At 38.4% G+C, this 14,163-nt stretch overlaps 1 protein-coding gene across 2 annotated transcripts; it reads left to right on the forward strand.

The window, feature by feature from the left end:
- The first annotated feature begins 2,433 nt into the window (after nucleotides 1–2,433).
- On the forward strand, nucleotides 2,434–11,580 carry LYVE1 (lymphatic vessel endothelial hyaluronan receptor 1). Of its 2 annotated transcripts, none has more exons than XM_015632369.2 (6): nucleotides 2,434–2,698; nucleotides 6,051–6,210; nucleotides 6,308–6,447; nucleotides 8,734–9,036; nucleotides 9,784–9,862; nucleotides 10,591–11,580. In XM_015632369.2, the coding sequence occupies exons 1-6, from the start codon at nucleotides 2,617–2,619 to the stop codon at nucleotides 10,775–10,777; spliced, it is 951 nt and encodes a 316-aa protein (XP_015487855.1). In that variant the 5' UTR covers nucleotides 2,434–2,616; the 3' UTR covers nucleotides 10,778–11,580. The 2 variants fall into 2 exon arrangements, with proteins under 2 accessions (XP_015487855.1, XP_033371189.1); XM_033515298.1 differs by lacking the exon at nucleotides 2,434–2,698 and adding an exon at nucleotides 5,699–5,717.
- Nucleotides 11,581–14,163: the final 2,583 nt, after the last annotated feature.

Raw genomic sequence — 14,163 nt, forward strand, 5'->3', positions numbered from 1 at the left:
ATTACTGTTTCCATGGAAAGACCCTGATATTTGTATTTTCTACATTTTTTTTTGTTTTTGTTGCCTCTACTGTTGTTTGGGTTTCAAGGTTCCCTTTGAAATTATTGTAGAGAACAGTCACATGTGTTCTGCCTTGTCAAAAGTTTTTGATTTAGCAACACTCATCAGCATTCTAAAACGTGCTGACATAAAGGGCTGGGAATTTTTCATATCGGTTACAGTTAGTATTTAGGTCAAAGATTAATCATTCAGTATATTTCTGCTTTTTCTTTACCACACTGATTATGAAGAAGACACACCAAAAGGTTAAAGACCTTTTGTACTGTTGCAGTCCAGATAAGTGATCTTCCGTGCAGTTTTGGAACAGCTGAACTACAAAAAGGAAGAAACAGACAAAAACCAAAGTTATTTCAGTCTTGCTTCATCATTCTAAAATTCTTTCCTCCCTCTCCTAATCTGTAAGACCTTGTGAAGGAGCTCATAGTTTTGTTTGGTGTGACAAAGGTGTTTATTTCATTTTCACAGCTAGAAATCCTACTAAACATGAGGAGTTTGACTAAAGGACCATTGCCACGGTGAGGGTATTAGGCACAAAATGTTAAGACCCAACAATAAGCATGCAGTTTTAAAATGTCAGAAACCCAGTGATTTATTAGTTTTTGTGGTAGGAAATACTTAGCAGTTCAAGGTAAGCATTTTCCATGGTGAGAATTTGTTTAATGTTCTCAGTATTTTAAAGCCAAAGTCTATAGTCCATGAGAGCTACAGAATAACTAATAACTAATTTCTGCTTCTGCCTTGTAAATGCGAGTGAATCCTCTTACAGCCTTCTTCAAGTGAGCTAAGTCTGATTACAGTATCTGATGTTGGCATGGCTTTGTAGAGGCAGGTAAGTACAGCACGATAACAGAGGGAACAGAAACTGGAGCTAGAACTTTGTCTAAAGATCTCATTGAGTTTTACTGAATTCAGTTCCAAACCACAGCCAAACACAACCCAATTTGAATCTGATCATTGCTAATGGAGACATGATTTCACTGACCCCCAGCATTCTCCTCAGGCCCTGTGTTACAGAACACCATCTAATAACCCTGTCACATGCTGCTGCAGGAGATGTGCCTGTGCCCTGTTAAAAGTTAATGCTAGCTCATGTTTTAACTGGGGACTTTCTAAATGCAAACCACAGTTTAAAGAGGAAGCTTTACACTGTTACACTTGTGTTCACAGCACCCTGAAAACAGCCTGGAGACACTGGACATCTAAAAGTTTGCTGAATCACAAATTGAACGTTATGTAAGAAAATCACACTGTTGCAAAAATAAATTGACTGACACCATTCTGAACTGTAAAGCAGGTAAAGCAATTTTTTAATTAGTCTTGGCATTGGCAAGGCATCACATGGAGCCAGAGAGTGAGGCAGCAGGGGTTTCTTAGCTGAAAGAAAACTGGGACCAAAGGTATAACTCTTTAAAAACATAAATTAGTTGCAAAACATAAGGGAGTAAAGTATCTTACATGTCCTTTGCCAGCAGGAAAAGAAGTGATAGGTTTATACCAGGGAATGGCTAAGTCAAGTTAGAGTAGGGGATGCCTTTGAACTGTAAAAAACAGTGAGGCACTGAACAAGAACATTAGAGGAAATGTTAGGAATCTGTCACTGGAAATCTTTGAGAACAGGTTAGACAAACATCTGTCAGGAATAACGCAGTTACAGCAGACATGACTGATACTAAAGGAATTGGCCCATCCCTAGAACTCCACTCCTGCTCTGTGTTTATTGGAACCTCTGGGAAAAATAAAAAAAAAGACTTAAAAATTTAATAAATAAGTCTTTGCTAAGACTTCCTGAAGGTTTTCTGAGTTATAGCTGTGAGGATCATCTGTGTTTTGAAACAATCCATGGGAATCACTGCTTGTTGGAATGTCACAAAAGGCAGCAGGAGTGCCACTGGCTGCCACTTCTGTACCTATGGTCTCACAAGAATTCCCATTTACAGTAGTGTATCTCCAAATCTCTTAAAAAATAAGTTTCATATTACCTTTTTGTTATGGGAACTACTTTTACATTGGAACTCTAAGGAAAAGAAACAAGCAAAACTTCCATCAAGACAAGTAGGATGGTGGGGAATGTGTGCCCTTTCAGTCCCAATAAAAAAGAAAAATCTTGTTTGGCATATTGTGATACAATAGAAGATTTGTTTTATTTACCAAATGAATAGTCATGATGAATAATTATCTGTTTATTAGTAAAACAGGAAAAAATAGCAAAAGAAGAACCTCTTTCTAAGTGTTTACTGACTTAGCAGACTAACAGCCTTATCTCCCTTCCTCAGCCGTGCTTTCTGAATCAGCAGTAGTGAAATTTTTCAGCAAGCCCTACATGAAAGCGAGTGGAAAGGGTGATTAGGGATTTCCTGTCCGTGACCTCGCCCTGGAGTGGGACAATCAGCACATTGCCTCTGACATTCTTACTATGAAGCAGTGCAGTGACAGCTGAAGCTGCTGTCCAGAAGTCATCTCATCATCTGACAGCATCCAATACCTTAACTTTCTTTAGCACAGGAGGCAAACTACCTTGAATTTCCTACTTTTCTGAGTTTTTCCAAGCTGGTGGCAATGGCAAATTATCTTGGAGTTACCTCAGCAGTGTCTTTCATCTGGGTTATGACATTCCTGGCTCAAAATTACTTTGTAACAGGTATGTAAAGTTCCACTTTTTAAAGTCTTGGAAAAAGTAGCTGGATTTACAAACAAAAATGTGGGGAAGGAGTGTGTGTAAATGTGTTTTTGGCAGAGGAAACCACAGGGCTGTGAGAATACAGTGCAACAAAAACTGGCATATAGGGAAACTTTCATTGTTGTTCTAATTCAATTGTTGAAAATTCTGAAGCTTTTTCATCTAAATGGCACAGAACTGCTTATTTTAAAGATCTGGTATCACATTTAGGGTTAAGCTCAGATCTATTGAAATGTAGCTTTATTTTGTATTAATTTAAATACCAGAGCAAACAGTTTTGTACAATCCTCAGAGAACATGAGACCATGAGTTCTCTTTCAAATTCCATTATCAACTTGACAGAATCCCTCCTGAATTGACTGAACCTCCTATCTGCTGGGATATCTGCAGATGCTCAGTGCACACCAGAAGCCTCCAGATGCTTCACTGTTTTCAAGGAATTAGTGCTTGTTCTATTTATCTTAAAGAACATATACAGTTATTGCAGACAACTGATTTCCTCACCTACTGAAGGACTTCTAGACTGAGTGAATTACATGCTCAAATCCTACTGAAATTCCACAGGACTGAAGTACCTAACAGCAAAACCAACACTGTACAGTTTCCAGTGGGAAAAGGAGAGCTTGAGGAAGTGCCCTTCCATGGGACACCTCATGCACCCTCATGGCTCCAAGAGCTCCAGTTAAGCTCAGGTCTGATCTCCAGCTGTGTCTTGGAGCTGTTTTGTGGCATGTCCTGTCCCCTCCTGTAGTGATTTGCTGACTAGGCTCCACATATGGACTCTGGATTTAGGCTGTAGGTAATTTTGTCTCCAGGATGTCTTTCAGGCATGTGTAGAACCATCTCCTGCTGTTCCCAAATGGACTTTCTGGGTGTTTGACCAGTTGCCTTGCTCTTTGGGGCTGGCAGTGAAACCTGCCCCCATCCCCACTGTGGGACTGTGCCCTGGCTGGTGAGGGCACAGTCCTGCCTGTCACCCTCTGCTCTGGGCCTCTTTCCTTGTGGAACAGCCTCATGCCTGCTGCTCCCTGACACCAGCAACCAAAGGGAACTAATAAATCAGAGTGAAGGTCAGACACTAGGCAAAGAGAAAAACAACAGCTCCCACCCCTCCCAAAAAAAAAGCAAAAAGGGAACTAATACACAAGGCCAACATCCACAGCCGACAAAAAGGGAACCATTTTTTTTCTGTTCTGTGTCAGCTTTGTCTTGCTGTCAGATTCTTCTGTCTAGATCTTCCCACTTACTTCAGTAAACCAGATTTTTAACCCACAATCAAAATAGTGAGCAGAATGTGCCAGTACTAGGTTACCTGAATAGAGCAGAGCTTAAAGTACAGCTAAGTGCAGCCTGTGGACCAGAAAGGATAATATACTTCTAAAGTCTGCCTCCTGTACAAACTCAGTCATCTTCAGAATAGAGTTCAGAGGTGAGTTAAGAAGAGACAGAGACTAGAAGAGGCTACTATTCTCTTTTTGGATTCCTTCCTCAGTGTGAAATTCCTAACTTTTACAAAATGTATCATTTACATCACTGATTTTGTTTTAAAAGGCCTAGCAAATTTTAAGACACAACTTTGCTCCATATCCTAGAGTCACTATTCTTATCATTCGCACCTTCCGTTTCTGGCACTGAATTTCTATATTGTGCTTTGTATCTACCATGCAATATTTGTTCTGTAATTGAATGACTAATGAGTGTAGCAGCTCATAAGTACCTAGATGATTTTTCTAAGATTTCATTGAATTCCTTTCAGTCAGCTGCTCAGCTTTATTTGAAATTTGAAAAGTTGGTAATTGAGAAGCTTCCTTTCTCAACATTACTATTGTTAAAAGTTGAATTGGCTCAAATCTGAAGATAGGGAAATAATAGACTAAATAAGGCAGCCTTGAAGTCCTTGATTGAGGTGAGTCCTTGACATACCCTCATTGAGCAACAGGGCTTCTCTGCATCCCCTGCGATGTGTTTGGCCTTGACTTATGTTCATGTCAGGGCTGGATGTAGCCACAGTTTGTCTGTGGAGACTGCTGAAAGGTTCAATGGCTTTCCCTCTCTGCTGAGATAAAGCCACCTGATTCAAAAATCTCTTCCAAATATTTAAACTAAAGGTGAGGACAGCAGAGATGCATCATTTTCCAAAAAGCCATTTCCAGCCTCACCACATCCAGTGGGAGCAGGAGCTGAAAGTCTGTCTGGTTTCTTAGCCCTCCACACAAGCTTGGTCACCTTTTATCCCCTTCCCATCACAAGAGTGGCTTGGCTGCCAGTTCTATCTTTTCATTTGTAAAATTCACTTTAACTTGTCTTGTTAAGAAGTCATGGGGTGGATTTGGAGGCATCATCACTTCATCCTGCCTGGAGAGTTTATGGACTGCCTGTATTCTGAAGCACAGATCTTATGAAATATGAAATATTCATTAGTGTTAATATCACTCACACCTAGTGAATAGTCTGACAAACATTGAGCAAGGAAGTAACACCTGTGGCTGGTGGTTATCTGACATATCTGCAACAAAATGCTAAAATGTTTCATTTGACAGGGCAATTACTGCATGTAACTCCAAAAGAATCTTTTTTTTTTTTTTCCCAGTAAATGCTCCCAGTAAAAATATGGAGGCAAAATTCTTCTTATTTGTGCCAAATCCTGAATTTTCTCCTATGCCCTTAACACAGATGAGAAAGAAGAGCAGGTGTAACCTGAGCTATGCACTTGCTGGTGCAGGTGTCACAAAGACTGTGCCAGCTGTGGCTGTTTAAAAAGCTGGATGAACTGCCTGGAAAAGTTAAATTCACCTGGCCTAACTTTTCCTGCTTCCTGCCAAGCACAGTAAATGGAACACTTGACAGTGGCTGGGGGATGGAAGCATCATGACAAGCTAGGAAGAAAAAGAAAAAAGAGTTTGGGAGCAATAAGGAACATCAGAAATGATAAAACCTTTTCATTTTCTTGTTGCTATATTAATTCCATGAGAAATTATGTGTAATTCCTTTGCTGTTATATAGTTTACCATCTTGATAAGAAGTAATGTCTCAGTGCAACAGCTAGCTTTAATTTATTTTAAAAAAGAAAAGAAAGAAAAAGGGCTCTATTTGCATTTAGTCTAATGACAGTCAAACCTCTTGAAAGCCCAGACTATTGAGTTAAAAAATACATTCTATTTTTAAAATGTCTTTTATGCTATAAATCAGTTTTCTCCTATCCTCAAGCTAGAAACTTTAAAAAATGTTCAATTCAGTTGATCTTAAATTCTTCACGAGGAGTAAATGTTAATATTCAAATACTAACCTTGACTATTTTATGGCTTAATTACAGGTTCCATTAATTCACAGTGCAGGATCAAGGGTATAGGAATTTATCTTGATCAGAAAGCAAATTTCTCAGAAGCAAGTAATGGATGTAATCGATTCAATCTACAGCTGGCAACTAAAAAACAAGTTGAAGAGGCTCTGAAACATGGCTTTGAAACATGCAAGTAAGTGCCACCAGTTTGTGGCTCATTCCCTTTAGCCTTCACAGCTAAAGGCTGGTGATGAATCTCATACTAAGAGCACTGATGCTTTTTATTGTAGCTATGGATGGGTGAAAGACGGATTTGCTGTTATTCCTCGGATAACATCCAACCAGAAGTGTGGTCAGGGAAAAACTGGAATAGCACAATGGAATGCTGGCAAGGATAAAAAATTTCATCTCTACTGCTTCAATTCCTCAGGTATGTAAGCATGACAACCACATTTTCTGTGTGTTTTGGCTTATATTAATTTTTTTATAATCCCCATGAAAAAATTATAAAAGTGAGTAGCTTTCTATAATCTGTTGACCCTTTTCTCCCAGTCTTAAACACTGTCAAGCTGTTCTTAGCTCAGAAGCTTCCAAGAAGTGCAAAAGGTGAATTCAGTTAATGCCAATTAATAATTTAGTGCTGCCATGAAAGCTCTTGAGGAAGAGTTGCTTTTACCATTCCATAATGTTGACACAATGCTCATAATATATTTTGGTTATTTGGGCATGATAAGAGAGTGATTGCATCTTTAACCAGGGTGTCTGTGTGTGGTGTGTCTGCTCTTGCAAAAAGGCCAAGAGTGGGGCACTTCAGGAAAACTGGATTTTTTTTTTTTCTAAAGGGAAGGGTATCCATTAAACCAAATTAAATTATAAGCCAAAATGGCCAAGAGACCATAAAACTGATAAGATTCCCAATCTATAATCAGTAAAATCCAATAGTTCTTTTTAATTTGCATCATCCTAGATGTGAAAAGACCTGCCCTTCCCCTCACTGGGCTATTTACAGATTGAAGATGCAACAGTAGAATTCAGGCCTTGATATAAGTTAGATCTCAGCACAACAGATCAGTATTTTTTCTTAATGGCTTCTGTGGTATTAACTAAAAATAAGTTACGAGAGATGATGTGTTCCTACTTGTCTCCCACATTTATTGTTACTACATAACGAATATCCCAATAATTTGACCAAATAAAGGATCATTTCATTATTTATAATCAGTTCCTTGACTTTGCCAATGAGTTTTAGATAACAAAAACAAGAGGATATGTGAAAAATCCTAAAAGTTTTGAGGAACACTGTGTGAAAAAGGGTTGGAAAGCAGGAGAGAGATGGAGATGCAGGATTTTCCCATGCAAAGATGTAAAGACCTGAGACCCTGGTGATTGTGAGCATTGGAGGTTCCAAAGAGGATAAAGCTGTGTAACATGGTGTTTCACTGCATGAAATGTGTTATTCTACATCAAAACTGTAGGGGAGATTGGGAAATGCTAAAGAGGCAGCAAGTAACTAAAAATTATTTTGTTTGTTTTGCTTTAATTAAAAATATCCCCAAACATATATACTGTTAGAGTGTGTGAAGAAAGTTAAGCTTGCTCAATGGTTAGAAAACCATTTAATGTAAATTTCACATTGGGTGATTCTGCAGTCCTGTATCTTAATTTCCAAACTGTTGCGTGTTCTAAGCATTTCTTTCCATTCCATTCCAAACTATTTGTCAGAAGCTCACTTTGACAATTTTCTTGTGCCAAAAACTTGCCAAAAACTCTTGAAAAAGCAGAGTGGAAAAAGTGTCAAGCCCCTGCCCTTTGGCATTTTATTCTGTAAAGGTGACTGCGTCATCAGACTTCCCGTGGGGATTCACTTGGAAAACAGTACATACATCATTTCCCTTTTATTTATGTTGTAATCTGGTTGTTACTGCAGTGAAATTTTTATAGCTTTACAGAATTTCACTAGCAAAGTAGAATTTTCACATTTTCACAGGAGCCTGATCCAGAACTCAGCTTTTCCAATTCCTTATAAAACTTGACTTGCTCCTACATTTTTATACAGACAACATCCATTTCTGTTAAATGATGTAATATCTGGAAATTACTTACTTTTCTTCAAACCTGAAATTCTTTACTTCCTATCCTCTCCCCCTCACTTAGAATCAAATCTTTTTATTGTCTCACACTGATGTCTGATTTATTTGAAACTTTTATGGGCTACATTTTTCTTTTACAGGAAATCGAATTAATTTTCCAAGTATCAACAGTATATGCATATATTTTGTACATGTATATAATAGAATTGAAATACTTTTGAATATTGAATCTGCAGCTAAGCTTCTTGCTCTGTGGGAGGTTATACTGTTGAGTTTTATGTGCAGTATTACTCTAAGTAGTTTAGATGAGGAATATAGTCATTGGCATGGAATCATAAAATGAGTACCATGCTTGCTCAAAGGAGTGTGCAACTATGTAAGTAATAGTAAAAGCTGTATAATCTACATTTGAATTAGTAATTTCAAATGCAAAATTTCAAATGTAATTTCAGATACATAACCTATATTTCAAATAGGAATGCCTTGTTTGGGTAAAGCTTTTATGAACAAAAATATAATAATTTCCAGAAGGGAAAGACTGAGGAACAATTTCAATAAATGTGTGTGGAGTAAGTACAAAACTGGCATCCAATACAACCTGTATATATTTCTTTTCCCTGCTGCAGATGTCCAGATTAACTCATGCCAACCAGACCCAGCTACAACCACATTTCCTTCATCAACTGCATCAAGGGACTTAACTGAATATTCAGCCTCTGATTTGACTGAGAACATCACAGCAGTGCCCACTGCGGCTGTGACTGAGTCAGAACAATTCCTGAAAAAGAGATTTCGTGTTGTATGTGTGACTGAAACCATCCTACCAACAGAGGGGCCCACCACACCAGTGCCAGAGGAGCACTCACCCACTGACTCTCCCAGGCACACTCCCCACCTGGCCTTTAAGAATGATGCTGTTGTTTTTGGAGGTAAAGCTTATTTAATGAAAAGAGTGAATTATGTAGAAGTCAGTAGTCAAACTGTTCACTGCTAGTTTTGTTTGCTGCTCCACTATCCATTTTGATGTAGCTGAACCTGGAGGAAGAATAGGAGTGTTATGGTTTTTCAGAACAAATCTTACAGGGCAGAGGATTTTAAAGTAGTTTTTAATAAGAGCTAAGATCTGATTTTATTAAATTTTAATATGAAATGGTGTAAGTTCATTCTTGTTAATGTGATTTGGGGTAAATAAATTTCTGAAAATAATCTTTGCAAACACTCTCAGTGTAATGGAAAACTTGCTAGGATCTTAACACCAAAAGAAGCCAAGAAAGTTTTAAGGAGAATTGTTCTTGTGATGTGAAGTGTGAGTAAGCAATCCTAATACACAATATTAGGATTAATTAGGAGAAACAGACTAAATATGAGGAAAAGCATGCTAACTGCAAAGATATAGTTAATCACAAAAATGTGTTCTCTAAGCAGGTTATGAAAGCCCTCCAATGAGCAGATTAGACAAATATCTGTCAGGGATGGCCTAAATAACATTTTTAGTCTATCCTGTAAGAAATGAGCAGGAGTAACTCTAACTCACCTTTTGATCTTCCTAATATTCTTCATGTACTCTTATACTAGGCTGGTTTTAGAAGAATCCAGATTTTTGCTCTTAAGTCTTCAGAACATCAGCTTTAAGTACATAAATAAAAACTCTGTGCTTATATCACTTTTATCCCTAGGTATCCCCACTGCACTTCTTGTACTGGCAATCATCTTCTTCATTATTTCTGTTGTTCTAGCAGTCTGTTATATCAAAAAGTAAGTTGCTGGGTTTTTTTTTTTCCTCTCTTGGACTGAATTAACTCCTAGAGTGCAATCACTGAATATTAAAAATATATACTAAAGAGCAGAGAAGTAATGATAACATGATAGTGTTGCACAAATTTAAAAAATCTTAAACCCTGATTTTATGCAGATAAGTTTGTTGTTGCTGTTGCTGCTCCCTGCTTTAGAAAAGGAATATCAAAAAAAAAAATTGCTATTTTTAATTGGTCAGCCATGCCTAGTGTGAAACATTTCCAAGCGTGTCAAAATAGCAGCCCTGAAATATGCATTTGTTCATACATAAACCTGTTTATGCAGTTTTATTCTTCTTTTTTCCTATGTCAAACTCAAGGTGAAAGTTTTTATCATTGCACTATGATTTTTCTCAGAAAAAAATAATTGTTGAACTCATTTGTCAAACTTAAAAACCTTCAATACAGTGCATCATTAAATGCTACTAAAAATTGTGTAGTTCTCATGCCCTAGCCCAGACAGCTTTATCATTGTGTACCACAAATCCTGAATACACATTGTCTGATTTTTAGAAAAATACCAAAATATTTCTTTAGAAAGCACACTGCTGGAAAAAATAAAATTATCTAGCATGCCACTATCCTCTGAGAGACTTCTGCTTGAGTGTGGTAATTTCATTCTAGCTGTCTGAGTGATACTACCAAACTATGTCAGTATTTCTGCTTTAATATCTTTTTTTCTTTTTAAAGGTACAAGAAAACCTTACCATTTTTAAACAAGAATCAGCAAAAAGAAACAGTTGTCACTACTGCTCTCAAAGAGACAAAATCAAATGATCAAACACCTGAGAAGGAAACACAAAATAATGGAAATCAGGTAGAAGAGTGTAAAACTAAGCCTGAGGCCACAGTAAAATGTTTAGAAGCAGAAGTTTAAAGGAAAGAATGTACAGTTCTTGGTGGAAGTATAAAATGAAGCACACAGAACTCAGCAGTGCTTTTAAACATAAGTGATTGTAAATACTCATTATTTTCTCTATCTTTTACATATGAAACCTTGTTTTTTAATAATTACATCTTTGGCAACAAATATTCTTGCAGAAGAACATGGTATCTTATTTACTTGAAATAAATTCTCCAAATCCATGTTACAGCTCAGTTTTCATCTTTAATAAAGAAGCAATTAGGAATATGCTATTAACAACAATCACTACATTAGCTATTTGCATGGAATTCATATCAATACATAACAAAAAGATATTTTTATATCTGGCTGGAGGATGTCTGCTAGCCTAATGCCTAAAATAAAATGCTGACACTGTAATTCTTCCTCATGTAGATTAGCTTATTTCCATTCAGTATTGCATGCTGCTTTTAAAAATGTCTGTTTACAAACAGGAGAAACAGTTCTGTTTACAAGGGAGTAAAAACTCAAAGGATTAACCCACTGTCATTTAAATGCCCAAAGAAGGGTACAAAGATGCTGATGTTTATATATATATATTTACAGCAATGAATAACTTACCTTCATTGTTTACATAATTTACCGTTTTATTTATTGAAACAATTATCATTCTTCCACATCAGGTATTTGACAGAGGGGGATAAAAAACCCTTGAACAAGAGTTATACTGGAGATCTTTTGTGTGTATTTAACTGTGGCTTTCATAATAAAGGTCTCAGGTGGTATGGGATGTCTACAGCACTCCATAAAAAAAAATAAACTATGGTGGATATGTTTGTCTGGACAATTTATTCTCATGAAGACTGTCTCACGGTAAAAAGAATTCATATAACCTTAATGTGACAGAAGAAATTAGTTGTTATAAAATAACAACACTAGCAGTTTATAAAATATTTTCCTGAATAGAGAATTCAGATAACTTATCTTTATGTGTGAAGGACATTGTTATGCTAAAGGAAGATTTTTGGTTTTTCATCAAGCAGCTTGCAAAACATAGTGTTAGATAATAATTTTTTAAAAAGCAATAGAACTGCTCACCTATATTGTGTTTCAAACAGTATAGGATACTGGGTTATGAACTTTGATATTTTCCATTCACATAAAATTTAAAATGCTCAGTGTTTATACATTCCACTAGTATTGATTTATAATGTGTTTCTAACATCATACTTAGAGATTCCATGGGTTGTTTTTTGTTTTCTCTTTTTGCCTTTTTTTTTTTTTTGATAGTTCAGAAATATTTTATATTTCCAATCCATTCAGTACAGTTATTATATATATATATTATGTAAGATATAAATATAAGAGTTTTAGAGCTAAATAAGGGTGGGGTTTTTTCCCTTTTAAGTGTTTACTTGATAAAAAGTCGTACCTGTTTTAATAAGATATTGCCTTAACCTCTAAGTGTCTTATTTTATCATGTACTTTAAAAACTCAGCTCTCATCCTGACCTTCCCACTGATACCTGAGCAATGCACATGGCTTGATCTGCCCCTCCATTCCACTACACAATTTATGCCAACAGCACGAGGGCTAACGGAGCTGCTACACTGCTGTGTATGGAAAAAAGGCAGCTCTAAGTACTCATCAACAAGTACTGTAATTGATATTGTCTCTCTGCAGTTAGCACACCTCAGTCACATTGGAATTGGAAAGTACAAAACATTCCTGCTCATTGTTTCATGGAATTGCAAGGGATGCACTACTGCAACGCAAACAGGAAACATTTATTAAATATCTAGACCAAGAGTGTCAAACATCAAACCATTAACCAGTGGTAGCAGAAACTTAAGAGAAACTCTTCATTATGTTTCTGATTTTTCTCAAGTGTTGTGCTTTACTTTTTAATGAGACCTTCTCAACAGTTCTGAAGCTCCTTGATGTGCCAGAGCTGCTCAAGCACCTTGGACAAATAATTCATCCCACCAAGCAGGAGAGCACAGTCTGTACTTGTCACTTGATGGTAACACCACTGAGATTCCCACACTGAGGCCACAGATGTTTGCTGACCTTAGGCAAAAAGGGTGCTTGGCCTGCAGGAAATACAGCAAGGTTTCCAGTCCAGCTCAATCCCTGTCTGGAATATAGGGATGCCTTTGTCGTGGGAAGTACGTGTGTCCGTGTGTGAACAGAAGCAGGCAGGAAGGGGAAGTACTACTCCTTTTCTCCTCTTTAAATTAAGGAGAAAAAAAAAAAAAGTAGAATTAAATATTGTGGCATCAGGATGTGGATGACCCAGAGGATGTCCTAGGATGTCTGTTTCTCAATGGCTTGCTGTCCTTTATGGGTGTTGGGTTTTTTTGTGAAAAGGTCAGTGAGCACTGACCTTTGCCACTCACATCCACCACCCACATCCTCCCTGCAGACCGGGATTTGCACCAGCAGCTGTGGCCTGGGATGATCCCACTGAGCCAGGCACTCAAACTCCATTAAGCATGATTTAAATCACTATTTAATAGAGATCATGGTTAAGAGTGAAGGCACTGTGAGCCTCGGGCAGTGCAGCACTGGGGGTGCATCTACTGAGGGTGCAGCAAGATGAAAAGTGATCCTGTTTTTGTCAGTCAGCAGTTTTTGTCTGCTATTGCAGAGCTTATTCTTAAATATAAAATAAATAAAATAAATAAACCAACTCTATACAGCAGCTGTGCTGTGTGTCAGGATGGATAATAGTGTGGCCAGCAGGGCCAGGGCAGGGATTGTCCCCTGTGCTGGGCACTGGTGAGGCCACACCTGGAGTGCTGTGCCCAGTTCTGGGTCCCTTAGGAAGGACATTGAGGGGCTGGAGCGAGTCCAGAGAAGGGAACAGAGCTGGGGAAGGGTGGGGAGCACAGCTATGATGAGGGAGCTGGGGGTGTTTAGCCTGGGGAAAAGGAGGCTCAGGAATGACCTTATCACTCTCTACAACGCCTGAAAGGAGGGTGCAGCCAGGTCGGTCTCTTCTCCCAGGAAAGCAGCGACAGGATAAGACATAGGCTGTGCCAGGAGAGGTTCAGGTTCGACAGTACAGGAATTTCTTCACGGAGAGGTTGATCGGAAACCGAAATAGGCTGCCCAAGGAAGTGGTGGAGTCACCGTCCCTGCAGGAGTTTAAGGAACGGCTGGATGTGGCACTCAGTGCCATGGTCTATTTAACACGGCGGTGTTCGGTCACGGGTTGAACTCGATCATCTCAGAGGTCTTTTCCAACCGAATTGACTCTGTGATTCTACGGATGTTCTGCCGGGGCCCGCTCCGCTCAGCGACAACGCCACCGCCGGCTGCCCCGAGCGCAGTGCCCCTACAGCCGGCACCAGGACGGAGGGAAGGACGACGAGGGTTGTGAGCGGCACGGCAGAGCCGCTCCGGGTCCCGCTCCG

Source organism: Parus major, chromosome 5, assembly GCF_001522545.3.
Source record: "Parus major isolate Abel chromosome 5, Parus_major1.1, whole genome shotgun sequence".
Lineage (NCBI taxonomy): Eukaryota > Metazoa > Chordata > Aves > Passeriformes > Paridae > Parus > Parus major.

Excerpts from the sequence above, each read along its gene's own strand:
- LYVE1 (XM_015632369.2), top strand. The coding sequence starts at position 2,617 with ATGGCAAATTATCTTGGAGTTACCTCAGCAGTGTCTTTCATCTGGGTT. Across the intron at positions 2,699-6,050 it reads TCAAAATTACTTTGTAACAG|GTTCCATTAATTCACAGTGC; the intron begins GTATGTAAAGTT and ends GCTTAATTACAG. Across the intron at positions 6,448-8,733 it reads CTACTGCTTCAATTCCTCAG|ATGTCCAGATTAACTCATGC; the intron begins GTATGTAAGCAT and ends TCCCTGCTGCAG.